At 43.4% G+C, this 27,844-nt stretch overlaps 1 protein-coding gene across 1 annotated transcript; it reads right to left on the bottom strand.

Moving 5' to 3' along the window:
• Positions 1-661: 661 nt before the first annotated feature.
• On the bottom strand, positions 662-27,700 carry LOC116924288. The gene is made up of 18 exons (XM_032930809.2): positions 27,295-27,700; positions 20,081-20,341; positions 19,751-20,009; positions 18,805-19,204; positions 7,135-7,290; positions 6,937-7,019; positions 6,540-6,799; positions 4,997-5,184; positions 4,878-4,916; positions 4,401-4,456; positions 3,665-3,994; positions 3,244-3,546; positions 3,088-3,183; positions 2,436-2,543; positions 2,254-2,370; positions 1,703-2,173; positions 1,381-1,632; positions 662-1,314 (listed from the first exon to the last, which is right to left on the bottom strand). Exons 2-18 carry the CDS (start codon positions 20,329-20,331, stop codon positions 1,159-1,161), a joined length of 3,525 nt encoding a protein of 1,174 aa, XP_032786700.2. The 5' UTR covers positions 20,332-20,341; positions 27,295-27,700; the 3' UTR covers positions 662-1,158.
• Between the last annotated feature and the right edge of the window lie 144 nt (positions 27,701-27,844).

Genomic DNA, 27,844 nt, shown 5'->3' with positions numbered 1-27,844 from the left:
GTATTAGTTGAAGGACGAACACAAAGGAAATTTTAGAAAAATCTGCATTAATGGTTAGAAGATAGATTGTTACTAGATGGTGGCGCAAGTTCTCCATAAGGTTACGCAAGTAAAACTGATTCACTTGAGGACGGAAATTTCCGATTGTAAAGGGGGCCAAAGGGTACCGTATATGGTACGCCATGGTACGGAACACGGAACTCAATTTGACCCACTTTTTCATAGACAACCATAGTAATTGGGCAACAACAATTTTATTTGGAATCAACCTTCGAATTGCGTTAGAACAGGTTCGTTTTCATCGAATTCCGGGCTCCCCTTTTTTTTCCCGAATTTCCTCTTTTGCTGAAACCTCGATATATAGACAAACAATGCGTGAATTCGATTGAAATTTAAATTAGGATCACGAAACGAGATTTGTTTTTTTTTACGTTACGAGTTTTGAGAGCAAACTACTATTCTATTTGAAATCAGCGTTCGGAGAATTGTATACGAGATTCAGCGAGAGGCCATGCCTTCCTTAACATTAAACTTTAAATTCAAATCTTATGTTTATGATGATCTAATGAAACACGAAAACAGGAAATGTCAAAGAATGTTGGCAGGATAAAAAGTATATATATTTGTGCAAGGTAAACTGGTATAATAGTCGAACAGAATATCTTTGTAATATATTTATATTTATAAACAGTAAAGTAATAGAAAACAAAGAGATAACATCAACAAAAATCAGATGATAACGAAAATGGAGGGTATGAGAAGGTCAACTTAAGTTGTAAGAATCCGATGAATGTGAATGGATGACAGATTTCAATGTTTCTTTATTTTAACAAGAGGACAGGTAAAATGGGTAACAATAGAATTAAAAACAAAACAAAAAGTTGTCTTTAAAATTTTTTTTTCTTTTTCAATAAAACGAAAAGAGAAAGACAGACAAACATTGATGATTGGACAACTAAGAGCAGCATCTCTCTGATTCTTTGTTACATTCTCCAGTAGAATCACATTCAAGTGTAGGAATATTTATGTATTTCTATATAATATAACGGTGATGGATCCATTGAGTGAAGATGGAAGAGTAAACCTTTGGTGGGTGACAGTTTCCGATAAATTGGAGGAGAACGATGAGAAGAAGAAGAAGAAGAAAGGATAGTCTTTTCAAAACTTGGATGGCGCTGCGTTCGGCGACACTGCGTGCTGTGGAATAGTTGACGGAGACTGCGACAACGTCCTTCCTTGAGCTCGAAACACGGTCGTCTGTAACGTCCGCTTCCAATGGTCCTGAGTTTCTCTGATCTTCAACAGCCACGTTTGCTGGCAATTTCAAACGCCAAAAATCATAAATCGGGAACAACATTGGACCAAACGCGTTGGCTGTACCTTGACTTGTTCAGAGCTGGCCTGGAACGTATGGACGCCGATAATTTGCTGAAAGCGATTGAGACTTATAATGACGAAGCCGTTTTCTAATTTGGCAGCAGCCGCTTCGTGGACGTTGATCTCGTGCAGGAAGAAACGATCCAAAGACAAGGGTTGCTTGTAAACAATGTAGCGCCAACAACCCGACGGGTCTGACGTTAAGCAACTGCGACTACTGCACGGAGCTGTCCAGTTCTCACTCAACGATGATTTCTAGAAAGATAACATAAACGCACGATTATTTAGAATTTGAAAAAAAAACGAAAGGAAGGAAAGCGCGGACCTTCTTGCCGAGGCCCTTCTTTTTGCGCGTGATGAGGAGCATATCGTCAAAGAGGATGACGTGCATATCGATTGGTCGCCCCGTGTCCAGTAAGCTGAGTGGACCTTCCAACACGATCTGACGGCGAGGAGATACGATCAATCTTTCGCAAGGCTGTTTGGCTAGCGGTGTCTTGAGGAATTCGGGCACCACCACTTTGGGTTCAATGTCGAGCACACTGGGCCAGACGAGACTGCGCTGTATCTCGAGCAAGCGCTCGAAATTCTTGAGCCATTTCATTTTGTCGTCTAATTCTCGGAGACTGGCTTCCTCTTTATCCAGGATCTTTAATATGGCCTCTTTCTCCAGCACGTCTTCTGTCCGCGATTCAATTTCGCGCAGCAGCAGCGGCACTTTCATGATGTGCTGGACGGGGGCCACCAACAGATCCGTCAGTTGCAGTTTCTTACATCTCGGATCTCTGTTGCACCACTGAAATGAATACGCTACTACCGTTACTTTGTCTGATTCAATCTGATGTTTTTTTTGTTTTTAACTTTTTTTGCGTTTACCTTTTCAAATTCGCAAAATTCCATGTGCCTCCGAAGAGTTTCCAAGTAATTCAAGGCGTTTATATAATTGAGTGCGTATCGATGATAGGCTTGTGATAGAACGTGAGCTTTGGAACTCTGTCAATCGGGATTTTGAACAAAAAAATAATTAAATCTATGAAAGAAATTCAATGGGAAAATACCTTTTGAAACAGTTTGGTGAGGATGTGCGTCGTTTTCGTGTCACCACCTCCTGGCTGTGCGTGATGCAGCAACAAACTGATGAATTCTTTGCAGAAACTATACGTCACCTGTTGGATAGAGTCATTCATTTATGAGCGATTTTCAATATCAAAAATTCAGGAAGGCTATCGAGTCGGGGCGTGGAGGGACCCGAAAACCTCCAATTCTGACAAGTCGAGAATGGTAGACGAGATTGCATCGTGCAACCACATTCGTCTGGCTTTAAGCGCGTGATTCGCGTTGCAGTCCAACGAACGAGCCGAACGAACAAGTTTTCGTGAGAACCGTTCGTGATTCGCTGCCTGTACGTTCAACAAAGAGTACGCAGACCAATTGCAGTGATTTGCGTTCTCTTCGATTGAAATCAAAACTGAAATTGTTTCAGTGAAGACGAGCCGTGCGGAGTAAAAGGCAACTAATTCATTTGAGATACACGGAGTACGGCTCATTGCACGGCAACATGCAAAACGTACAGCCTTTACCCACGATGATATGGAAATTTCGCAAATCGCAATAATTAAGGCGATTACGACATACTCCAATTTCAAAGATGGCAGCACGGGAAATGGCAAAGACTTGATTAATGAAACATGATGGGAAAGCCAAACTTACACAGCACAATTCATCCAGGTTGCCGAAAAGCAACTCGGGTTCGGCAAACATGGCGTATCCTTCCACCTGGATCTTTTTGAGCGGGTCCATGTACACCTAAAAGATAACATTCCAAACTGTCGTGATGCCTTTAACTATTTTTGAAAGGTCGTTTACGTTTTTGAGGACCATAAGGTGGTCGTAAAGGAAAGCGCATTCGCTCTGGAAGAGATCCCAAAGTGCCTCTCTTCCCCTGAGTTCGCATTTCTGGCCGGAAGTGGGCGCGCAAGGCGGTGGCTGTTCGAAGGAGAAAGTAATTTCGCTGACGTTGGCCGTCGTGATGTGGACGTCCTTTTCTTCAGCCGTTTGCGTAATCTCTTCGACGGGAAGAACCTCTTGGATCACCGATCTACGATCGAGGCAACGCTCGCTCATCGTTCTCACTAATCCGAACCTCGCCCTCTTCTCTTGCGTCCATTCCTAATTGCAGAATCAAATGATTTTTCAGGAAACCTCAGGCCACATGGTGGAAATCATAAAGAAAGCAAAACAAACATCAAAGAATCTTTAGAGGAAAAGAGACAATTCGAGGAAGGACCTTGATTCGGGACGAGTAATCTTGATGAGTAGCCTGACGGACCAACACATTACGCGTGGGTTGGGTCGTTGACGTGCCGCCCGGAAACTGGATGATTGGTGCCCTTCCGGCGACTGGCGATGTGGCCGCCTCTTCAGTTGTCGAAGTCAGCGTCGATTTCGTGGCTTTATTGAGAGTTTTTTGCTGTTGGACGGTGGTGAGGAAGTCCGTCCAGCAGAGGCCTCTGTAGCGGGACAGCTGATCGTCGAAAAAATTGGACGGCTGCAGACAAGTCAATACCTCTTCAAGGCCGGAGAGACTCTCGGATTTAGTGCGGCCCGACCTGTCGAACTTGTTCCAAAAAAAATAATTTTTTTTTTGATTTCGTCGATATCAATTATGGCATTCTATTGGCCTCGCCGAGTTTTTGTGTGTCGCAAATCATTCAATTATGCGCATACAACATCCCGTGGAACTACGCACGAGTGCGTCTCTCGCAGCGCGATCGATCGGCCGTTCAATATTACACAGAGATCAAATAAAATCAAATAACAAAAAAATCCTGCTGGATGAAAAGGGCAGTGTGTGTGTTCGATATGCGCCCCATCGATTGCGATAGTCGTCCACTACGCAGCGGCAACAGATATATCATCGACGGACCAACTACAATGGGAAAAATTGCGCTCTTTTCGCGTGTGTCTTTCGCTTTTGTTTTGCAAACAAAAACAGAATGCCACGGGAGATATGTACTACTTACCAATTTGAGCAAGGACCAGCTGTTTTTTTGTTTGCGGGCCGCGCTGGAAGCAGCATCTGTCAAATCCCGAATACAATTCAAAAACACATACACAAAAAAGAGGCGATTGGATTAGAAAGACGCGCTCCAAACACGCTATATACTGTACATGTACGTACACACACACACACACACACGAAAATCGTTCAAACAGGCGGAATGCTATGGCGAGCAACAGACGCGAGTAAAAACATAAAAAGAAATAAATACGAAATCATTTGTTTTTCAACTGAGCCAAATGCGTCACAGGACATTCCGGAGCGCGTTGGCGTCGTATATGGGGGGCGTTAGATACTATTGATTTAATAACGATTTATCATCGACTGGCCGCAGCGCTTAGTTCTTAACTGAAACTTGCACATGAAAAATATTAAAAAAAAAAAACAATTTCTAAAAAAGGAGGGCAGCTGGACGTGTTTATGCTGCCCGTATAGTTACCCGTATCTCCGGCGAGGCTCTGAGTCGATCCGTCCCAATCTGCAACGAGGGAAAAGAAATGAATTTCAAAGACAAAAACAAAACATCGGATAGAATATAGGATTGGAGAAATGACTTACCCAGAACACTGTTACGCTGAGTGAGCACTTTGCTGTAGACGAGCAGATCTCCCGGGCAGATCTGCATGGGCGGAATGACGACGAAGGAGCTGCGTCTCTGGTGCGTCCGCGAATTGCCCGAACTTCCGGAACCGCACGAGCCTCCGCCCACGCTTCCGCTGCAATTGCCATCGTTCTCCGTGCAACTGCTTTTCAACGTGAAACGGTATACGCAATCGAACAATAGATACATGCCACTTCGTAACGTGATTTCATTGTTTCATTCACACGTAGACTACGCGAATCATTGGCGAAAAATTGCGCTAAAATAGGCTAATAATGGGACGAACGTAATCGAGAAGCGCGAGACACGGATGCTGGCAAATAGAGCAAGACGGGACGAAATCAATGGCTGCGCTCACGAGAGGTGGGACAAGTCAGGCGGAACCCATCGTCATGACAACGTTTTATGTGCCATTGGTGTGCAGTCGTAGCCAGTGAATATTGCACGTAATAAATCCCGAATTAGGGGCAGCCGCTTTTGCCGAACTTGTCCCCCCCCAACTTTTGTTTGCTTTCATCGGCAGAAAAAACAGTTTGGCACCACGAGTCCTGGCTACGTTTTTTCAAAAAAGATTTGCATGGACAACGGTCCAGCGTACACCCCAAAATGAATTTTCACTTGACATAAATCCCATCCTTGTGCTGAAACTGGACAGAAATGCAAAGATTGAAACGTCTTATTTTCAATTTCCCAATTTCGGCCGTTTGATCATGAAAAGCCGTGCGCCTCGGCCATTGAAGATGAAAGTCTATCGCGAAATCATTATTTTTTTTTCATGAACCAGCCACTCACTGCGAAGGATATAACAAGCGGCAGACAAAGAAGGCAAAAGGTAGAAAGGGGCGGCAGGTATACACAGTATTTATTTTGATATATACCTTAGGCAGTGGAGAGAAAGAAGACGGATTGTCCCCACGCATGATGCTTTGATCCCCGATGATCACTCGCCCAGGCAATCAAACCCACACAAGATGCTGCCTCTCTCTCTTTTCCGTCCTTCATCTCTACTCGCTCTTCTTGCAAGGAGTGCTAGAGTCTAGATCCTTCACAAGCTGATATTAGAGGAGCACCTTTGCGGGGTGCCCCATTTCTTCTTTATTCCCTTCTCATCCTTATAACCCGCAACGTACTGTACATATAAAACGACCGAGGCTTTCTTTATTTTTTATAGCCCTGTGAGCTTATCGAAGCTAGTGCTCTTTTCTATACTAGAGTGGATTGGATCCGATGCCGTCTGCTTGGCAAATGTTGAAGGATGTCTTTCTCGAAATCCCCAAGCGCAAAATTGTGTTGCTTCTAAGCGGGTTCGTAAATGATCGTGCGGCCAATGTTTCATCGTTTCTCGCTGATAACAATTTTTGAAAATCAATTGCCTCACCTATATTTCCTATGAATCGTTAAATAGCGTACGCGAACCGGCCAAGAGTCATGCACAGCCAAATGCCAACATCGATAGGAAAAATTGAAAGGTTCATTTTTTTAAATAAATGTGTGTGTGACCTGGTTGATGTTTCTTTGTCGGCGCTGTGCTCCGTGTCTTCGCTACTGTCCATGTTGTAAGGTGGAATTTTGGGTGGGACGAGCGCCCGTCGACGTGTAAGTACCGAAGCGGGAGGTTCAGTTTCTTCATCGTCGGCAGCAGTCGTTGTCATCGAACGCCGGCAGCCGCTCCCGATACTCCCGGCCATGCTACCACTGCCGTCCGGCGGCTGGTGATGGCAGTTGCCTGAAAGGGATTGTCCAGGAAACAATTCGTGTTCCTTTTTTTTTTCGACCATCGACGAGAAAATGTCCATTTGTGCGTGAAAACAAGACAACAACAAAAAATAAATAAATGCACGTTAAGGAGAACAAAATCGATGAGGATCGTTATGTCGTAAACAGCTGAGTTTGTTACATCGTCTTGGACGTTGGGTGATGGTAAATTGATGTAGGGTGGGTTGATGGACTCTCGGCTGCCATCTCGTCCACGGACTCTTCCTATTGTCCCCCCCCCCAAAAAAAAAAAACGAAAAAAAAACGAAAACGAGACAAAACAGAACGGCCATGAAAGATTGCTGATTCAACAAAACGATATTGCAGATGGATATGTTACCTCCAGAGACTATTTTGAGCCGATTGCTGTCGTGGATAGACAGGCTCGATTGATTGCTGCAAAAATGACAGGGCGGATCTGCGTCTGGATAGTGTAGGTCGCTCAAGTGCTCGATCCTTGTCATCTCAGGTCCGGATTTCAGCTGATCTTCCAATACTGTCGTTCGATATTCATCGTTTTATCAGACGCCATTTGCAACACGATCGGGGGGGAAACACGTAAAATCAAATTCCATCGGTAGGCGGGCACACACACAAAAAGAAAATGCAAAAACGATAGAGTGCTTTGTTCAAAGGCAGAGTTTGAAGCGAACGACAAAAGCTTGAAAACCTTCGAAAGGTACACACGTACATCTAATTGCATATAGGCCGCGTAGAGCCAGCGCAGATAAACCAGTTTTCACATTCGCTTTGTTTTCAATCAAAAGAGCAAGAATCAAATAAGAAAAATAAAAAGCATAGAGAAGGGGAGCATCTGAAATCCTTGGAGCTCTTTAATGTGCACCGCGCCGGCCAAGATATACGTCAACATCAAAGGGAATTGCCTTGCCCCCCTCTCTCTGTTTCACCCTTCACGTACGTATATAGATATATAGGCAATTCCCCGTGTTTATATATCTGCAATGGTCGTCTTCTTCAGAGTCCCATCACCAGCATCAAAATACACTGGGACTCATATTATCGATCGTTTTCCAGCATTCGACCAATGGCGACCGGCATCCTAACCTGATTTGCCTCATCGTCCACTACAATGTGTACTACATAACTATCGAACCAGAAACGAAAAACAGCTGATAGTGTTTTGAACGATAAGCCTTTTACACGTACGCTAATATTATTACAGTCCATACTTTTACATCATCGTCCCTCCTACATTAGTACGTTTCTCTATACCTGCGCTTCGTTGCTGATTGGTAACACGAAACTTTTTCCTTACGGTCCCCCCACCCCCTTTTTATTTAATACTGTATATGGACAACCGTAGAAAAAGAAAAAAAAAATCGAGCTGATCTGATTGTCATCGTCTCTTATTGATCGACCATAGCACCCAAAAAAAAAAGAGGAAGGATGTGGAGATGCTCAGAAAATCAAATCGCATTGTCCCTTGTCTAATAAGAGGGAAAACGAGTCGATACAATCTTATTGCATATGTGGGAGTCGTGTCGTTTACGTCAGCCAACGGATAGCGATGGTTAATGGCGAGCATCAAACAAAAGAGCGACAAGCCCACGAAAAATTCGTATCCTGTTGTGGATAGACGGACATCGTCGTCAATAAGACGCAGATAAATTCGAATGGGCAAAAGCCAAGATGATTGTCATTTGTGTCTCTACTTGGTGTGACAAGAACTGATGAGGTTAGATGCCAAATAACCTGATGGCACACGATCCGCGAGGGAATGAAAGCCAATCAAAATGTAGAATCAACTTGATGTTGTGTTTTTTTTTTCATCTTCTTTGAATTGAGTCAGTTTGTGGGACGGGTGACAATGGCAGTGGCGATCAATCAGAAAGTTGGCGTGCACATATCTACGGAATCTTTTTGTGCCCGACTCCATTTACTGCGTAGAGTATGTAGAACATACAATCAAATAAGAGGTACTGGATCGAGAAATGGCGGAGCAACACTCGCTCGAGCGGTGATTGATTTTAAAGTCAACTTTTGTTTCCGCTTAAGGCCTACAAAACTTGTTCTTCCTATTGTGTATTTTATACGAGCAACAACAATAGCTCGGATAGGAAACAAAGGGGGTTAAATAATGAATGCCAATACAACGAGTCAATGTAAGAGCAACGACGTACGCGTAAAATTAGCATAGATCGGTGTGTGGTACCGCGTAACTAGACAGCCGCCGTGGGTAGCACAAACGAGCTGTCGCCTGAGTAACTGAGAGAATCTTTCGCGCACTTCTTACCGAGTCTAACGTTTCACATTTCTTGGTTGGCTCAACGCAAAAAAAAAAAAATTGTGAGCTGGCAACGAAGAACAAATGAATATCCAAACATGTTTTTTTTTAAACATGATGAAAATGACAATTGACCGCTTACACCGCGGATTCAATAACGAACAAATGAAACGAAAAATGCTTCGCATTGAGCAGGAGGGAGAGCATTCCATAAGCTTAGCGCTAATGGCCGCGTAATGACTATACGCACAGTTTCTTTGCTTTTAAGAACATTACCGCGAATAGGTTGTTGCGTGGCGTCTGTCGGATGATGAACGCAAACAAGCTGTTGCTTCCAACCGATGGACGATCTGCCGCTACCACCACTACCGCAAGAACTGTGATCATTATCCGTTGTGTTGAGCATCGTCAACGGATGATGCTCCTACCGGCTGCAAGTAGATGGAACGATACGCATCCGTATGCGACACACCAAATGCATATACTTGTTTTTGTTTTCTATCAAAGATATCACCACTGGTAATTGAACAAGTCGATGGAAGGGACAAACAAAACGACGTCGCTGTGGATCTAAAAAAAAAATCGAATCTCTTTGGCGATGCGCGGAAGAATTAAAGTAGGGAATGATTTGAAAATGCGTTGTGCATGTGCAGATTTAATTTAAAAAAAATGGTGGCAACGTAGACCCAAAAGATTTGGCACGTGAAAAGTAACGAGAGGGGAAAGGAGGACTGGGATTGTGCGGATGCAAAACCTCATCTGAAATAGCAGCGCTATGGAGAGGCTTATAGAGACAGGCCAATAGGAATGCTGCGTCGCTGTTACGGCGCCAGAAGCGCAGCCCGACACACAAAAGCAGCGCCGTTTAATAGCTGCGCGTTTCTTCGTCGGGAGCTCTCTCTTTCCGTGTCTTCTTATTGGCACCATCACGCAGACTCCAACCGAGAAGAAAAGAAACGAGCTATTCGCGTGCAAGTCCCTCTCTTATGTGTGCATCCCAAGCATGTACTACTTGTTATGTTTGCCGCGCTATTTCTCTTTTTTTTACAAACTTTCGTGGCAGACAGAATGAGTGAAGCAGCATCTTTGAGGTTAATGGGCAACACGCACATCCATCGAAATCGGCTACTGTTATCGGAGAAAAGTTGCACCAATTCAAAGCCCTTGATGAATTTCCTTAATAGAAGAGGATCGGGTTATTATTTAAAATCAAGCGTCGCTTTAATAAAGACGTGGTCTTTGTGAACGTCTTATGGCCGTCATCAACACACGACAGCGCTTCTTGATTGATTTCCTTTTTTAACGTGCTCTACGTTAGTATTCCCTTGTTGGTTGTGCGTGACCTGGAGGACATTTTGAAAGAGAAAAAAACCCTAAAAAAAGAATTGACGATTTGATGACGTATATATATCTGTTGTACGCTGCCAAATGAATCCTGTCCCCGGTGGGTAATATCCTCGTTTATAATGACTTAACGATGATCGGGTCACAAAGGATATCGCCCGTGTCTGTCGTTTCCATCAAAACATGTGGACGCGGTTTTCATGCAGATGCGGTGCACGAGAACAGCCAGTCGCTTAGCAACGGCTCAGTCATACTACTAATGGAAACTCGAAATGAGTGTTGCAACTACATCTGCGTACGTCAAGGCACGGCAGATATTCGGAAATGAATTACAATTGCCCATGCCCGTCTCTATAATGGGCCACTATTGGAAGCAAAACAGGGACGCGTCGCATTGACGTCGACGTATTGTTTCCGTCTCATTTACTATGGGCAAGCAAAAGTATTGTGCATTGACATTGTCGCTTTCAATCACATGAAAAGGCCGTTGAGACAAATGATGTACCGCAAAGAGCAAGGCCCCACTATCTTTGCGTGTAGACCCACGCCACGATCGGGGGGGAAAGAAGTGCCGTTAGTTTATGGAGAAGGACGAGGGCCTGACAACAAGTCAACAAAAAAAAAGCCACAACTCTCCTGTATAGACCAATAAAACAAAACAAGACAGCAACGCGCAAACATTCGTACGTACGCTGAAACAAGGTCTAGCCTTTGATACGCGTCGAATATAAATACAAATTTCGATCGTGAGAACGTCACGCGGGATGAATCCATCGGTCACAATCACTCGCAGCGGGCCGATAGCGATTGCGCGCAGGCAGCCACTTGGCTCGCCAGATACACTGTTGTAAAAATGCGCTTGTTTCATCAGCGAAAAGAATTGGTGCAAATTAAAAAATAAAAAGGGAAAAGAAACGGCCGTGTGATGGCATCGAGCCATATCATTATCCAGTTCAATAGCTACACGAGACAGCGCGTGAGTCGAATGGAACGGTAGAAATGCTGTACGCTGCTCTTTGGCATGGCGTCAAAGACAAAAGGCTTTCATTTTATTTATTCCGTCAGGGCAGTATGTATCTGTGCACCAGTGAATCAAGACGATGAGCAGCTGGTCGGGGGTGGAGAAAAGAAGGGCGTGTGCAACGGCGCAGTATATCCACTACGTAGATATATATACACACACACACGCTGCTACATAGACAGCTAAGCAGAATGCATCCGAAGACGTCTTGATGGCTGTCGATGGTCTATTAAAGGCTTATACGAGTAGCGCAAACGGAATGAGTATAAGCTACAAAGGGGAGCTGCCGCTGGAAATCACCAGTGAACGGTAAACAGGACGAATAGGGTAAGCCAAAAAAAAATTTATAAAGAAGAATGCACTTTACGAGCTCGGATCGATATGTATACAATAAGAAGAGAGACAACAAACGAGCAGGGGATGAATGCAATTTTTTTTTGGCCGGCTCGATCCACTCGGATGCGCACGACCGTATTATGCACGGGCGGGTCCGACCAAACGGAACGCGGAGCAGCGTCCTTTTTATTGACTGTTAGCTAATGTAGACGCGTCTACAACGTTTCAAAAATCATCAATTAGCCTCTACAACTAATTTAGAACGGAATACACATCAGAGAGACGCGACGGGCTGGATGTCGCTCTCATCCAACAGCGTCTACCTTGTCGACCTTTACGTAATTTTTCCTGATTTTCCTTCCCTACTGGAGCGGCGGAACTCTATGGAATTCTGATCTTCTCATAAAAGAAGAGGAAAAAAAGGGAAATTGCTGTCGTCTCAAATGGCCACACGTGGACTCGAAAAAAAAAAAACAAGAGGTGCAGTCAAACAATTTTTCCTGAGCGAGTCTCTCTGATCTGTTCTGCCTATTATACACGTCGAAAATAAGAAGAGATCCACATTTGTCTATAGTTTTTGGTTTTTGTCCTGTTTCGTGCTCGGCCTATAATCCACTGACAAGAGGGCCTTTTGGCCTCCTTGTTCATTAGATTACACTCCGCCTACGAAAACCCCTGGATCCATTTTCGTGCTCCCCTTTTCCATTTCATTTTCCAACTTATATCTCGCACCGAAATTCCAAAAACAAGAAAACACAAATCCTTTTTTCAATATGAAAAAAACAAACAAAATTGGTCGACGTCATCGTCGATATACCTCTCTCCAGGTAGGCGAGTCCGCTACTCGATGGCTCGATTAGCCTCAAAGAGGCAGGCTCCGGTGAGACGCTTTCCGATCGCAAACGAGGCTGTAATAACAAGGATGCTTGTCCCGCGTGATGATGTTGGTAGTGATGCTGTTGCAGGTGGCGGGATCCTTCGATGCCATCGACGACGAGGAACGATTCACCGACAAACGATCCGAAATCCGACGGATAGTCTGACATCTGGCGTGAAGGCAAAGAGATCCAGTCTTGACTGCCACTTCTGCCGCTTGATCCGGCCTGCATCCGGACAGGTGAGCGACGACATAAACGCGACAGCCGTGAAACAGATGACGAGGCCGGACTCTTTGGGAGGGGGAGGGAGGCATTTTGATTTTGCGTCGAAGAGTTTTGTGCAGATGGGCGAAATCCATTCGCAACAAAAGAGGTGGAATGAAATGAGATTTCAAATTGCGTGTTTTTGACGTTGCTAACAAACTAACATTCGTCACATTCCAGAATAATTAAAATATGATACGTTTGCGTCCTATTTATGTTTCTAATCAAACACAATAAATAATCAAAGTTTGTAAAGTAAAAGGACTAACTCGTAGCGTCAACTGTCTACGTTTTCCCTTTTTTAAAAAATCCCTCCCTTTATCTAAAGAAAGCACGTGACATTTTTATTCCATGAGAAACGTTGAAGTCGATGCGTCGCTGTGGAAATGCCGCCCTTGATTAATAATGATGTAGCAGTTGGCCATAGTCGACTGCCCGCCAAGTCTGCAGACAATCATCTGATTGCAACATTTCTATTGATTTGTTCTAAATCATAGAATTTTCTTGACAGCTCCGCCCCCCTGTACACAACGGCAGTATTTCACTCTGAAAATGATTTTACTCGTGTCGCCTCGCTTTTCGTGTCGTAAAACACGGCGGACCATTCTTTTTTGCCGCTGCCCTTTCATTCGTTTTCATTGGTCACTGATGAAACGTATTCGACTGCAGACGAAAAAGATCCAACAGCAAATTGAACGGTTACATCTAACACGCATCACATAAATACAATTCATCTAAAGCCTATTGTAGCAGCTACGTAAGGAAAGCGTTCAAACTGATTGCATGGACCGCGCAACAACTTCAAGGCTCCCCTTCGTTTTGACATATCGCCCCCTCTGCATATTAGTTTTAATCCCATACGAACCCAATGATCATCTCTGCCTGCCCCCATCAATTCAAGTGAGGGAAAAACAAGAGTCGTAGAGGTGTGCAAGACTCACTCAACGATTATAGTGGGACATCCCTGCGTCTCATCGGACGGAAGAAAACAAGAAAAACATTGAAATAAAGCGCAGACCTCGATGCTGTTTTGTTGGCGGACGGTGCAGCCGGTAGCGGCCAGTGAATTACGGGCCGATTGGGTCTGCCGCGGTGTCGGTACTTCCAAACTGGACTGGTGCTGGGGCGACCACGAGCGTCGGGTCGTCACTCTCGGACCCCCCATTAAACTGCTAGCATTCAATCCCAATAAAGGACTCAGAGTCAGTCCCGAAATGGTGGTGGAAAGAGAACGAGCAGGAGACGGAAGAGCGGCATTCATCCGCCGATTCGAATTGGGACTGGTGGTCGTACTCGTCTGACTACTCGCGCTCTTTTCAGGCCGGTTTAATATCGGCGACAATGGTTTGCCTGCACTTGGACGTTGATCCATTGTCCGATGCGTTTTCTTCGTGAACGAGATCGACGGCTGGATGGCGCTGATTTTCGGCTGATGAAACGAATCGATTTTCGTGTTCACTACAATCGATGCAATCCGACACCGCACAACGGCACGAACGGCCACGCTTTCCGGTGTCAACACAAAATATAAGGAAGGAGCGAAAACAAAGTCTACGAGTGTCGTCTCCCGCGTGAAAAAGAACAACGAAAAACGAGAGGATGCTCGTTAATCACTACTCTTCAGGGCAGTCCAGCAATAACGGCCCGTGCGAACATTACCGGGACCGATGTTTGTCGATGCAATCCACATGTCGGTCGTCACCGTTAGAGCGAGGCAAGTCCAAGTGGCATGCCGACGTTTTGCTCTATACAAACGACAGTTGCGATGACACGAACGCGTTACGTACAAATGCGAAATGTAGGCAGCACTGCCTTCGTCAAACGAGCCCTTCAACAGGAGAACGGCCGTTGATGATGAACTCCACTAGACGATTCGTTTCCTGTTTCTGTGCATCGCTACCGTCTCCCTATCACTTGCTACTCTTTTCCCTTCCGCCAGTTGAGTAGTATTACGTGTGAGCTCACGGGTCGCTGTCGCTAGAGAGGCTAAGAAATGGAGACAGCCAGAGAGAAACAGCGTGGTGTACTCTCCAATCAATACGGAAAAGAACGCGAAGAGAGGTGGGAGGAGAGATGGATGTAGGCTACACACAGGAGGAGCAGCAGCAGCAGCAGCTCGCTATGTATATATATACAGGGAGAGAGAGAGAGAGGTCCAAGTGGGTGGATGAAGGTGGGAGTCTTTGTGTGTGTGTGCATAGGTCTTTTACATTATATATATACATAGGAAGCCTTATTTATATTTATATCCTCGGTATATGAAACTTGGGGGGTTCTCACTCCTTTCTCTGTTTCTATTCTTCCTCTCTATGTGACAACAAAGCTCCTTTTATTTTTTCAAATATTTTACAATACCCTATGCGTCTATATTGCCTGTATTTTAGACGACGCTCTCTTTGAAATTTCAACGATTTCCCTTATGACAAAGAAGAAGAATACGATAGTCCAAACGATTTTGGATTCGCTTTGATTATTCTCACTCGATATGGGGCAACGTTCAGTGCGATTCTGTTTGGCTACCGAGCGTGACATGACGCAATCAACGTTGACAACTGATGCAATGGATTCGACAACCTCCTGGGGATCACTTTAAGACATTGGCCGTGTTTAAGTGCGTTCAAATAAATTGAGAAACGAGTGAACTGGTAGATGCTGATGAGGTCTAATATTTACTGCGCGTAAGCCACGCGCAAGAAAATGTTTCAACGCTGTGACAAGCCCCGATTCATTTCTCAAACTCTATACATCGATTTGGTCTGACAACTTTGAAAATAGATTAGAAAATAACCAAAACTTGGATTTCTTTCTTCGTTCGCTATATCGCGTCTTTTAACGGCGCAATTCATTTGTCTTTATCGACGACCTATTCTGATATAATGCACATTATACGTATATAGCCCCCTATCGTTTATGAATGTGTACGGCGGTCTGGCGATTCTTAACGAGGCGCGACGTTTCAATTTTCCTTTAGTTACCTTTTTATTTTAAAATTCGGAGTGTCTCTAATAAATCGAGGATATAAAGCCCACACATATATCGGTTGGAAGGTAAAGGCGTGGGGAGGAAACGAATGAAAATGAAAGAAGGAAGTGCGATGGACGAAGGGGCAATCGCTAGATAGAAGGAGCCACACGCCGTCCCGCCGTACAAATGGATCGACACCGCCCACCCATAACGTCCTTATTTTTCGTGACCACCCCCCGTTGAGCAGACTGGACGATTCACACGCACAGATCGCACACAATTCACGAAATGATGCCAACAAGTGAACGGCAACGTATTCTAAGAAAAACAGCACAGCAAGGCTTTCTTTGTTTCGCGTATTTCTTCTAAACACACGATGGATCGATAGACATCACTTGTCACTCGAAGATTTTCTCGTATTTCACTCACTGATGTTCTTCGGCGTGTAAGAGAACCAATAGTTTTGCGAATAAAAATAAAGAGAGGGAAGAAAATTGATATGAGATGACTCACTAGAATACACTGCCTGAGGGATCAAGCTTGTTTGAGCTCTTCAAATGTATCCCGAACGAGTCCAGTCAAGCCGACTCCCGGTTTGATTCTTGTCCCGATATGTTCTTCTTCACAGAGTCGTATCCCTCTCTCTTTAACATCCACTGTCGCTCGCTTTTCTTGCTCTACACGATGGCAGCTGGATGCTGCGCATTGACGACCTAGCCTCTTTTTATCCCGAAATCGTTGCATCACTCTTCCAGACTAACTACGTCCGGTATTTTTAAACCAAACAAAAAAGTGAAACTGAGTCACTTAATTATTATTTAAGATTCTATGGTGCAATCAGATAGATGCATATCGGACTGGAGGAGTTGCCAAGAGCGTGCGTTCAAGGGTATTTTTCGTTCTAAGTACATAGAGGCATCACAGCAGCCATCAGTATGCCGAATGAATAATAGACTGATGGGTGAGGCATGCTGTTCTTGTCAGGATTGTGATGGGTTATTGAGGTGGGAGGCTCCGTCGAAACGAGCCTCCCTCTGGTCGTGAGACTATTTGATACGCTAGACGGTAACGTATAGATGGCTGCTGACGTCGTCAATGTCTACACAAAAGCCAAAGAGGCGTCAACGGGGAAACAAAAACAAAACGCTATTCCATCGAAATTGCAGACTATCCGATTTTGTTTTTTTTTCAAATAGCCGGAGGATGTCGGCAATCGGAGAAAAAGTTGCACGCCTTCAAACAGCACGCAAAAGTTCACAAAGGAGTCGAAAACGCACTCAAAACGGGCATCATTAGTGCGGCATTGCCGGCCATATTTTTCTTTTCAAAATAAAACTTTTACAAATTAAAAAAAACCCCTTTCAATGATGCTACATCCAGAAAGATGATCCAATAACAGCCTCAACAACAAAAATTAATAATAAAAAAAAAACAACACACGAGCCGGAAGGCATTTTCCCGGAGCCCGCAACTGGGAAAGAGATACATCGAGAGCAGCAACACATGTTCCATCTAAACGCTGATGATATATGTGGTATTGATTCCGCCGGTGTAGGCTTACAGACTAGGGGGGGACCCTTGATGGAGCTCAGCCGGAATCACGAAGACTCGCCATGCTCCAGGCGCAGAAAGGTAAAGAAAACGGATGGGATTTTCGTGTGTGTGTGTGGGAGTCACGCGGCCCACCAGCACATGGGCCTGTGGCTCCCTGTCGTACATCAATAAAGAGGGATTTCTATCCTTACTTTTTACTTTCGAAAGGGAGGAGTAGCGTCTTGGGAGTCGAAACTTTTCTTCTTGTTTTGTTGTGTCAAAAGATGTTGGCCAAAAGACCATCAGTTGGCACAACAAAAGAGTTTTTGTGTTGGACCATCGCGAGTACAGAGCGCAGCTTGTCGACACTCTTTTCATTTATATAGTTACATCTAATGTATTTGTTGTAACCCCTTTTCAATAGTTCCACAAAAAAAAAGCGTCGATGGACGAGCGTCGAAGAATTAAAAAGAGTTTGAAAGCGCGAAGAAAAAGTCCCTTTCCGCAAGTTCTGATGATATCGATTTTGAAAGGGAAATAAAAAAATTTGATTTCTAGGAAAAAGAAAATGGAGGAGTGAGTGGGAGTCGATGCTTCTTCTTTTGGGGGGGGAGGCGGAGAGAACAGGTAATAACTTGGCAAACGCAACCAGTTTTACATGCGAGATATCTTCAATTGGGGAGAGGCAACCGATCTTTTAGCGCGTTACATACGTTCGTGGATTCGTCAATAAGAAATTAGCTACCGACCGGAAGTCGAATCGATAAGAGGGGAAAGCTTCAAATTTGCCACTTTTTTTTCCCCCGTCTTGAATGCGTCAATGATGCAAATAGAAAATAAAAGGGAAGGAACGTGAAAAAAGAAATGCCATTGGAAGCAAAAAAGGTTTTCCGGAAGGATCGGAAGTTTGTGTCGTAAACTTAAGCAAAGGACTTGTCAAAGACCTTTAGAGGCAATTTTCACCCAAGTTGCCATCACATGATATTGTTATTATTCTCCTAAGTTGAAAACTTTCACGTAAAGCCCGGTCGTAAAGGTTTTAACAACCAAGTAAAAAAAAATGTTGCCCCAATCCTATCAGCGAGCATAAAAAGCCTGTAGTGTCTATTTCCTTTCTTTTTCCATCATCCGGAAGCGTGTGGGTGTGCACAACACTATCAATGTATCGCGCGGGGGGGAGGGGGAAATAATAAATAAATAAATAAGTAAGCAAATAAAAACATTTCTTTTCTGTTTAACGCATTGTGCCATCTAGCGGTCCGCAATGTAACTAAGATCAACAAAAAATACGACATTTTTAGCGTTACTACTGCTAAGATAGCCGGAAAACCATTGGAGAGCAGTCTCGTGCAGAAAATAAAGCACAAAGCTACAGAAATCAAATAATAAAAAAAATAATAATAATAACTTAAGGTGGGCACTTACGTTCGACGAAAGATGGCGGGTTAGTCTGCTGGAGTAGATGCTGATTGGCTGACGAAGCCTCGACGGAGCTCCAAGCGAACAGGGTCGATGTTTTCAAAGCCGCTTCCAGCCCACGCTGGATGGCGTGCTGGGTAGAATGGTTGCTCTCCACCGAACTGCTGCGCGATTGCTGAGAGCCGGACGGCGATTCGTCGTAAGAACACGAGGCCGAATTGGCTTTTTTGCGACGAAAGAGCCGACGGCGACGTTCTGCCGCCGCATCCCGTCCAGGTAAGCTTTCATCGGTCACCCGATGTCGTTCTTGATGTTGATGATGCGGCGGAAGGATCCTCGACGTGCCTAACAAATCCAGTGATTTGGATTTGAAGCTGGTCAGGACTCCACGTCGATTCCAGTTCACCTGTTTGATTAAAATTCAGATGGTATTACTCAATCGATCGTAGTTCATCAAGTGGCAACGAGTATCTCACTGTAAGACACTAAAAAAAAGGAAAGGACTATGTTACATGATCCACTCTCTTCCATCGATCCCACTGAAATTCGATGTGTCTCGGGAAGAGATGGTTCAGATACACGTGGATATTTGATTACCTTGGAGCCACTAGTATGCACGCCAATGATTGACGCTTTCAGAATAACGACTGCTCAGCTGAGCGAACACAAAGGATCTGGGTGGTGGTCAAGGGGGTTGTACGAAAATCGGAGGGTGAGCAAACATTTGCAGGTGGGCAATGAACAAAAAGGGGGTGAAAGGGTGTTGCTCAACTCCCATCGGAGTTGGGCAAGATCGGACAAAGTTAAACAAGAGTCTGGAAGATTCCAGACAATGTGGATCTTTGTTTTTCATCTCTCCCATATTCCAAGTATGTCTTTCTCCCAAACACACAGATTGAATTGAGATGTATACAGTAAGACTTGGAAAAATGGAATAAAACGATATCCCTACTTTACTGCTGTTGTAGAGATAGGAAGGTTCGACGACGAGATCGGCCTGAAAATCGTCCGACATTTGGCGGACCTGTTGGGCGCCGGAAGAGGCAGTGGCTGCGGCCAGGGAAGCTGCTGACGCAACTGCAGACGAGATGGCGCAACTGTCGACTGGATGTCCAGCCGTGGGTGTACCTGGCCGACTGCAATGACTTCGCGGATTAGTCATCATCCACGAGACGGAAGACGGCCGCTTCTCGTTCGATTTAATTGACGTCCTTTGTTATTAGCAATCGATCCGCTATTAATTCATAATGTCATCATCTAAAAGCGGCTCTTTAGTTGTCACCTGGATGGAGAAGGACTTTTGCTTCCGGCTGGTGTAGGCACGTCCGAGGATTGCGGTCTTAACGAAGCTACAGCATCGCTTCCGAGAGCCGTTGTTTCAGGCAGAAATTGGTGGTGGTGATGCGACTGCCATCTAGTGGCAGATATCAGTTGTGACGCTGACATGGAAGACGACGTGCCCGTACGACTGTCGGCGAAGCGCTGCCTTAACGATTTGGCCCGGCTGATGACCTCGTGCTGTCTGTAATCCATTCCTCGGAACCTTTTTGAAACCGAGACGACCAGAACTATTAGTCAGATTGAATTTCCTTGACTCAGGAAGCGGAACGAGCTTCCTTGTCGGCAGATGTTGCATATTGACTGATGTTCCAGTACCTCCAGAGTGGTAACACAACAGACACTTTCGTGCGAACGTGTCAATTACAGAATAGTAAAGAAAAATAGAAAACAAGTATCTCCCCCTTGGCCAAAACTTAGCGATTGCAGAAAAGATTGAGAGAGTGCACAATTAGTGAGCGCGTTTAATTACACGCTCGCTTCCTTGCGTGTAAATACATACAGCAGTGCCGAGACCCTGCTCACAAACTTCCCGGTTCTCCCGGGCAACAGGCTTTTTGCATCCTCATTATGATATAATAGTGGGGGAAAAAAAACGAAAACAAAACAAATGCTAAATTAAAAACACTAAAAACAAAAATGAATTAGTCTGTCTTTCTTTTTTTAAGAAGAAATAATTGATACAGCAATTGGGAAAATGAAAAAAAGATGGAGACGTTTCTCAGGCCAATGCTCTGACTGAAATCCGATCGCTAATTCAAATTAAAAATTTGGTTATTGTATACAGTCGCTGTTTTAAATTGTTTTTTCATTGGTTTGGCAGAAGACGGATGAAATTCCATATCGAGACGATGTAAAGAAGCTGATAAGTTTTAATTATTCCCTCATTTTCGCATCGAAAATCGTTTAAAATTGCAATTCTTTCATCTCTTCGATTGCGTATTGATTCAATGCAGAGAGTTCCTTTTTAGGATCCGACTGAAAATATTGATAAACAATAATGCATTGAGTGAAAGAAAAACGTGAACTAAACTCGAATTCCAGAGGCTTTCAATTCCGGGAGCTTCGCGGGAAACTCTTGGCGTGAATCGTTAAGAGTGTCGCAGTATTGGCAAAAGTTGAAGAACAAAAATAAAATGCCACTGACGTACGACAGATCAGTTTAAATCGTTCCAGGACTGGGAAGCACAAGGGCTTGTGCATCCCTAGATTTATTCCACTTGTTCCCAACCGTTTAGTTATATACATTCTGCGGCAACCCAGCACGAATCATCGCCTGTGTCTTGAAATATGCACGCAAACGTGGGCGTGCCGTTCTTGTGAGCCACTTGTGGGCAACACGAATCCGTCAACGATGATCAATAGCAAATCAAAAAACAATAACTCATTTTTCTAATGGTAATATGGACCCATTTCGACGATACGTCTGAATTCCACCTAAGCAAAACAAAAAATGTAGACATATACACATGGAAAACAAATAAACAGAAGACAAGGAACAACAATAACAAAATCGAAAAAAAAAAATGATGGAAAAACGCATTCTTTCAATCAATCAGCGATGGGACGTGGATGATTGTACACACAGCAGCTTTATAGGCCATATTGGTTTTCGATTGGGTTTCCCGACAGCCCACATTTCTTGTTGGATGCCTCCTCCGCGTTTCAAATTTTTATACTGCCTACATCAGCTCTGATTTGAGTGGATATTTTTGGGGTGAGGGGGTGGGCACTATTTTATTCGATGTTTTGGAGTAGCTATAAACGACGTATTGCATCCGAATGAAACACTTTGGATAATGATCAGTTATGATAAATAAATGTTGTAGGCGTTGCTGGAGGTTAAACGTCAAACATAAACTGGAAACGCGGTAATTTTAGCTATTGCGGTTTATAGGCTTCCCATCCTAACCGAAAGTAATTGATTGACCGTTCGACTTGGGACTTGCCAGGTATACAAGAAAACTATAGAAAATAAAAAAGAGGGGACGTTGAATTGAAGAAGCCTCATCTGATTTCTCTTTGGCTTACGTAGTAGCCAACTATAACGCCAAAGTTCTTTTAAATTGTGTTGTTTAAATCTCCATCAGCCGTTGCTATATAGTATATTGAACAGCTACGATTTCTTTTTCATCGTATAAGTATAGAAAGGCTGTATATATAAGCTTTATCCAAGACTGTTGAAATGGTCAACAGGATTGCAACGCGTGTATATTGAACAAATATACAGTATACGCACAGTATATATAATATAAATACAAATAGATGTATCCAAACGCGAGTATAAGCACCGCGTGCTGTAGGGCAAGTCAACCGGATGTTCTCTCGGGACAAAAACGTCAGAGCATATATCTCATCTTTGGTGCAGCATAACGCTCTGCGAAACATTTGCATCCTCGAGTCTAAAATAACTCTACCACCGAAATTCTCGGGAAATCTATAAGACGGTATTTATGATAAGAAAATGAAATCATATCGGGTTTCCCTTGCTTTTCTCTGAAGTATATAAACTGTCACCGAAGATGGCTGCCTAATCAATTTATAAAAACTGGCCAACTTTATACGTGTCCTTAACAATGAAGCAAAACTGTCTGCGCGATTGAATACATAGCGAAATACGAGAGAGTAAATTGTGGTATTCAGCTAAGCGTCTTTTTGTCGCTGCTACGATTTCCAAGGAGGACAATCAAATTATAATGAGATATAGCCTATCATCAGGTGTCGCTTTCTCATGAATCCGCCAGTTACGTATTATACAGAATGGAAGATACATAAATAATAAATAAAGGGGATGGTCTTGATGCATATTATTGGCCGGATAACTCATCTACATCTGCGATAAAAACTAAAAGTACAAGATTGAAAAAAGGACGACTGTACATATAAAGACAGTGAAACTATCAGAAAATGCACGCGTATACATAAAATCGTTCAACTCCATTACTGATATATAATCCACTGCAGCTCGTCCGTAATGAGACCGTCTTATTTCGAGCTCGACAAGATTCGCGCTTCTAGCTGATTTCGAAAGGGCGCTGGGAATGTTAGACAGCAGGCAAATGCACGTATATACATGTTAGCACTTATTGTAACTTGTATAGAAAGACTACATCTATGTGCGAGAAATTACGAAAGACGCTAAATGATTAGCCTATATACTGTGCTGCGCGAACAGCATCGTTATATATCGATCCGGCAAGGTCTACAAAAGTCGATTTTCTATTCTTTTTTTTTTTTCATAAAAAAAAATATGCACCGTGTTTAATACGGGCAAAACACAGTAGTCGTGCTGACATTATTCAAGCAAAAAAAAATGGGAGTATAAAGAACCAAACGAAAATGTTTGACTTTTACCGTATTACATCTGACAATATTCGTCTGTGTGTTTCACTCTGCTGTGTATAGCAAATGCTTTTAACGTCTATATACGTAAAAATAAACGTTTTTTAAATTCTTTTTCCCAGGTCCTTTTTATTTTTTTGTTTCTCTTTTCTTTTGTACAGCGGCGAAAAAAATGCACAGACATTGATGCACTTCCATCTTTCACGCACTTCAATCTATACGGCGAGTTTAATCATCTCTTTCTTTTAGCTTCCTGCCTTTTTTTTCTTGTCCTTTTCATCTTTCGGGGCTGTTTCTCCGTTTCACGTGAGCAATGTAATAATAGCGGAAAAGGGAACTCGTTCATCTTTCACGGCGCAGTAAACTAAATCATTCCCATCTCTTGGTGGATCCCTTTCACAAACCAAACTCCGAGGTCTATATCTACGTTCATAAATGCGTACATTCAGCAATAAATACAGTATAGACGAACACGTATAGAATGTAGTTTGACACGACGAACCTTATATAACGTTACGATACTTCCATTTCTATATATTTGCTGAAAATAAACAATGTTCATCATCTACCATTTCCTGAAGATCTTTATATATCGATTTGAAAGAAACCTCTTCAAAAGAGGATAGATATAGCTTAAAAGCAAAGCTATTATGTAACTAGTTGGACGAGAAAGAACACTAGAGAGTTATGTTGTTTTCTTCTGTTTTCGAGGGAGAATCGAATAGCCGAGAAGATGACGGCCAACAACTGCAGCACACGGTGAACGCTCCAAAGAGGATCGGCCCCAGAAAAGAGAGTGCAAGTCGGTATGGCCATTAAGGAACCCTCTTCTCCGGAAAAAAACAAAAAAACAAAAAGAAGAGAAAGGACTGTACGTTAGTATAGCTTAGAATCTGCTCCATATCTAAAGATAAGTCTATATCGCATTGGAGTTTTTTTTCTCCCTCCCTCTCGACGATGGAGTGACGGCGCCCAGTCGAGCGTTTCCGTGCATGGGCACGTACTACACCACAAAGAAGGAAGAAAAACAAATAGACACTAAGCAAAAGACAGGCAGAGTTAGAAAGAAAAGGCTTATTTGTACGGTACATGAAGAGAGAACGAAATCCTAAACCAGCTTACTTATGTAGACTATATATATATCGATCAATTTTTTCGTCCGTTATATTATGTTATAGCATTATGTATCAATGGAAAAGTTTGGGTCGTCATACATACACAGGCCTAATGGGTGTACATAGAGAGTGCTTTCGCATCGGTGAGCCTTTAACTCTAAGAAAAAGAGAAACGATATGATTTTGAAAAATGTTAAAGGTGAGGTCGCCATGACGTTGTCAATAACTTGGTGGCGAAGAAGACACGAACTACTTTGTGCAGCTTTGCATGTTATAACTGTTTTATCCTTATTCGAGAGCTGCTACTCCATTGTGGAGCTGGAATGGCAAAACGAAATGAAGATTAAAAAAAAAAAATGGTTTGATTGGATTTCTGTTTCTCGATCCCATCCATCTGTACAAATATGGAACGTCAATCCATCAAACAGGAAAACGCCCTGGCTATCTGCTTCTTGTTGTAATAAAAATATCCCATATCAAATATGTAAAGAAAGATCAAATAAGAGAGAGCGAAAAAAAAATGCATCTGGCGAAAGCAGATCAAACTCAAAATTGATTTACGGTCGCTGGTATATTCCAATCTGTTTGAAAATCGCCATAAAAAACCCTAAAAATCAGCACACGTTCGTGATCACTATATGATCTCTTTTTCAACTACACCATTCCCCCCTCGGGAGATTCCCCCCCACCCCTTTTTGGCAGATATACTTCAATCTTCTTTCGTATTGATAGAAAAAAGCTGATCATCACCTCCCAATCCCTTCACCTTTGGCGATCGCGCACGCCCACGCGCTAATTCAAATGGCTATATACGGCTTCTATGACACGCTTTTGCTCCATCTTGTGCGCACATGTTGATTCGTGACAAACTACCCCCCTCCAAAAAGAAAAAAGTAAACCATGTTTTGTTTTTGCAAATCGGTTGTCAATGGGCCTGCGTTGCGAGGCCAAGTTGGTAACGGGGGCAAGGGCGCAATAAAAAAAAATTGCTATTTTTAAACGCGATGACGACGAGTATACCGTGAGCAAAAAAGAGGCGTATAAATGAACGCATAATACACGCAACGTTTTTCTAAGGCAAGCGATTCATCAAATAAAAGGACAAGTGGGAAAGGGGCCCAGATTGCGTCACATGAAAGGCTTTTCTCTTCTACTATGCTTTTGTGTTGTTTTCTTTCATCGCGGATGTCTATAAATGTTTACCCGGCCCTCAAGTGCGGAGCAAAGCAAAAGGTAGGCGGTGTGTGTGTGTGTGTGTCTATAAACAATGGGATAAAAGACGGAGCGGGGTGTGTTGTGTGCGTGAACGGTGGCGCATTCCAATAAAAGTGGGAGACTCCGCACGAAAAATATAAAAAAAACTGGGTCGACCCCGTTTATAATAATCACCCTTTCTCCACACATCGTCAGTGTACAACAGTGTGTGTATTTGCGCTGTTGTTTGGCTTGCGGCCGTCTAAGACGTATCGTTCCTCTTTTTTTTTTTTTTTTCGAAGGAGTTGAACGTCTAAATTTAGCCAACAGGAGCCAAAAGAAGAGGACGAGAGAGAAAAAAAGGGCGAAGGCCCCCGTCCTATTCAACTGTACCGTGCCACCTGCCAATCCTCTGGTCCGCTCGTCTTATCAAAATGCTTTTCGTTATATATGTAGAATAAACAGCACGCGCTCGCTATATACGCCATCAAATTATTACTTGGCGAGCAACGCCTTTTGTGTCCTCGACTCTATTCCTTACCCTTCTACTTTACTTTAGCCTCTTCTTCTTGAGTTGAGGCAAATATCTAATTAAAACAAAAGAAGAAGAAAAAAAAAACACAACAGGGTCGAGATATATATAGAAGGCCTACATAAAGTGGCCATCGGGCCTGCTATCTACTTACGTCAACTAATATGCCCTTCGGAAAACGCACGTGCGTAGACTCCGGGAGCCATTCGGTCCACTTTCGTGCAAAAAAAACAACAACAAAGAAACAGACACATCAAAAGATGGTCCTGTTTCGTTTCTATGAAAATAATTCGTGAGACATGGACCAACAGATCCTCTTAAAATGATGAACATTAATAGCAATCGTATATGCCGAAGGGCAAGGGACAAGCTTTTCTTCCCGTCAAGGCGTGCGTGTTGGTTTATTGTTACGTAATGGGTTGTGTTACGACACTTGAGTGCGCGCATAAAGTTCATTTCTCCGACTGTATAGTGCCGAATAAACATTATAAAAGTTTGAGTCCCGCCTTCAACTTGGTTATTAGCCAGTAAAGTGGTACCAGCGGCAACGTGTTTTGATTTATGCATCTGTTGCCGGCCCTTTTTTCGGTTCTACCTCACTGCCAACCAACAAAGTACGCAGAGTGCAAAGAGACGCTTGTTTTCCGGCAACTACGGACACTCATCAGAAATACATTTGAGTCGATTTATTTAGCGCGTGGGTTGACGTAAAAGATCGCGCAACTTTCACGTCTGTCGGAGTTTACCTGGCGTCTCGTTTCGCCCATTTTTTGTTGTTGAAAAGAAATTTTTTAAAAAGGGACAATTTGATTTGCGATGGCGTTCGTGGCTCCATAATCAATACATCAGCGAAAGAAGGGAGGTTTCAATACACCTTTACAACTATATTGTGAGTGGATAAGAATTGACGGGCTCATCTCTTATTCAACGCTGTTGGTGATATTCAAAGAAAGGTTTATTTTGTGCTATTGTAACCTGTTAGCTGGGAGAAGTTGCGATGGCAGAAAAATTAATCAGTCCGAAAGAGTTGTGTTCAACCGGATGAAAATTGTGCTGCGTGTGTGTGTGTGGATCCGATTCGATGTCTTCAACTAATAGCGAACTTCCACATTGAAACGATTTCAACCAAAGTAAAGTTCTAATCGCGCCACTAGCAATGACTCACGTTCTATCTGGTGTTTTCACTTACAGACTTAGTATGTCTAATTGAAAAGTTGGCGTTCAGAGTGACCACGAGTTCGCGTATAAAATAGCACTTCACCTCTATTTGTAAGTGGCGGAGAACGCACGGAAGAGGCTTCACTAGACGACAACGTCCTCGACAAACGGAAGACGAGTCACGACTGAAGGCGCCAAAAGCTCGGCACTACGAGGTGTATGAACACAACTGGCAACGGCAGCTAGCGCAAGAGCAGCACGATGAGAGGAGCTTCAAAAAGGGCAAAGAAACAAAACAATTTTAAGATGCACACTACGAGACACGACTGGTAAGTATTACATGTGTTCCTTTCTTGTTTTTTCTTTA

The sequence above is a fragment of the Daphnia magna genome, linkage group LG6 (assembly GCF_020631705.1).
Source record: "Daphnia magna isolate NIES linkage group LG6, ASM2063170v1.1, whole genome shotgun sequence".
NCBI lineage: Eukaryota > Metazoa > Arthropoda > Branchiopoda > Diplostraca > Daphniidae > Daphnia > Daphnia magna.
This window is presented reverse-complemented; position numbering and strand designations above follow the sequence as displayed.